This window comes from Gadus macrocephalus, chromosome 12, assembly GCF_031168955.1.
Source record: "Gadus macrocephalus chromosome 12, ASM3116895v1".
Lineage (NCBI taxonomy): Eukaryota > Metazoa > Chordata > Actinopteri > Gadiformes > Gadidae > Gadus > Gadus macrocephalus.
In genome coordinates, this window is record NC_082393.1 from 25,698,353 (window position 1) to 25,700,852 (window position 2,500).

A 2,500-nucleotide genomic window follows, 5' to 3' on the forward strand; every position below is an offset into this window, starting at 1 on the left:
TGGAGTTTGCCTTTTATAAGAAGGCATGTGTAATTTAAGGCATCACATCAAAGTCAGGTGTATAGTATACCTGTATGTGCAAAAACTAAAAAGAAAAAATGGCAAGTGGCAGGACAACAAAGGAGAGCCTCGATTGGTGGGAAGAACAACAATAACCTTTGTGCTGCTCTGAATTCATCTGAATTGGGTTGCGATTTCTTTCAATGCGTTACAGACTCAATATTGTTTCTTCCATAGGGTGTTCTCAGGCTCAACATTGTGATTTCATTTGTTGGCTCGACCTCAGATGATTCAGTGTGCCCTCACAAAACATAAATGTCCTTTATTACCAAGAGTTCCCCATGGTTCAACTGTATAAACTCCTGAGTCTTACATCAAGCAGTGCAGCATTGCCCGATCCATTCTCCTTTCCTGCTCTGTACTATTGTCGTTCCCCATTATATTATTAACGACCTTCCATCTACAGCCTGAGGCCCAAAAACGGTCTCTATTGACGCTGGATTGAACGTTGTAATCTGGGGAGAGTGGTATATCCTGTATAAACTCTGAAAGGGACTCCTAACCTTTATCAGTTGTTCCAGCCTCTTCTTCGCCCCCCGCAGGCCAGCGTCGGTATTGCGTACAGACATCTCCGGGTTCTCTCTCTGGGCTTTGAGACTGCCGTCAACCACAGGACCTGTATAACTACAAAAAAAAAAACATGGAATATGGAGATATAGACTTCATATACGAGTTGAACAAACATACACAAATCCAAAGAGTATTACTGCGGAGCTGGGTCGGTCATGACTTGTTATGGCCAAAGCGTCAACTAGATTTTTCCTGCTGCCCTGCTCACAAAATTATGCAAAAATGTTTTGCTTGGGAAAATAATGTTGCACTAAACACAGATTGGAAATCAAAGATGATACCTTGGTATCAATACCTTACACCTCTCATTGTTATTTTCATTCGACATATGTAAACTTTGGTTATCTGTATTACATCATCTGGTCAGTTTGAAAGCTATGATTGCTTCTTTCAATCATCAGCACATGAAACAATGCAGAATTGGACGCTGGTAGAAGGAATGCTGGCTTCCACTGAAAACACAGATTGACCCAAACTGGAAACGTTGGGAGAAATCATCTGATATATTCCCCTCCTATAAAAATCAGATCCAGAGTAAAGAGGTGGTCTGTAATATGAGAGATGGACGTCTACGTTTGGTCGCTGTAAAACCTCTGCCAACATTCAGCTTGCTTCATTAGTGTCACAGTTTGGCGTTTACTGTCTAATTAAAATTCATTGATGTCAGCCAGGCAACATGTTCCACTGTGTAAGCCTTGTCCTATTGAGTATGACAGCTCCTTGTCTTTCCAACATCCCAAACAGAAATCCCCTTATTTGTATTCTGTCTGTCTCTTTACATTTCTGACTTACTGGCGCGCCTGTCTCAAAAATTGCCTGTTCAGAGAATGTGGAGGCCGAGATATGAGAGAGAGAGAGAGAGAGAGAGAGAGAGAGAGAGAGAGAGAGAGAGAGAGAGAGAGAGAGAGAGAGAGAGAGAGAGAGAGAGAGAGAGAGAGAGAGAGAGAGAGAGAGAGAGAGAGAGAGAGAGAATATATATATCTGAGGGACGTTCTCATAAGTTCTGGGGAAGGATCCAGAATAAATCACCACCTCAGTGGTGATACCTCCCTGATGCAGCACAGCCCCATGGATGAGTTCGGACTGACACACGCCCACACGCAGACGTATAACAAACATATGAATACATGAACGCAGGCATGCAAATTAACATACTGCACAAACACCTACTCAAAAATCTATTATCCCAGTTTAGCCCTGCACTGTAGGCAATATTTGAAAGGGTTTACCAGCATGCATGCCAAGGACACACACACACACACACACACACACACACACACAGAAGAAGCTAATGTTGAAGAAGCCAGAGATAGTGATCTGAATTGAGAGTATGTGATTATTTAAACTGTAAATCTAGCCTCATTCCTGAGGATTAATATTATTTTCTCTATTATCTTGCGCGCTCTCTCTCTCTCTCTCTCTCTCTCTCTCTCTAGTAAATTTATAAAAGCTGAGTTTGCATGATTTCCAAATGACCCATTTGGAGTTGAAAAATTTTGCACATAGAATTTAAGTTTGTCCGAGTTTATAAAACCTTGGTTAGCGAGTGGACCCCAGAATTTGTATTTGTGTAGGCTGGGTCTTCATCAAATATCATTTTTTTATCACAAAGGTTCACTGTCAAGTCCCAGGTTTGAGAGAAGCTGTGCAGAATGAATATGTGCTGCTTTAGGCCTTCTATGGACAGCAGCAGGTCATCTGCAAACAACAGACTTTTGTAGTGTTATGCCCGTTGCTCCAGACTGGGACTCAAGCTTCTTAACTGTTTGTGTATGAATTCCATTACCTTATGCAGTTTGTTCCTTATCCTTTTTATTGTTATCTCTATATTTTTGGGGACAAATTGGGCTTGAAGGAAGATGGGATAGTC

The 2,500-nt window shown here is 41.6% G+C and overlaps 1 protein-coding gene across 1 annotated transcript in view; it reads right to left on the minus strand.

Annotated features, from left to right (window-relative positions):
* The window catches only part of gpc5b (glypican 5b), a gene marked incomplete at its 3' end in the record, with an annotated part of 14,682 nt that overhangs the window by 2,559 nt on the left and 9,623 nt on the right, over positions 1 to 2,500 (minus strand). The window contains exon 8 of the mRNA XM_060066307.1: positions 564 to 684. Coding sequence (XP_059922290.1) covers positions 564 to 684 — 121 coding nt within the window. The remainder of the gene's footprint in view (positions 1 to 563; positions 685 to 2,500) is intronic.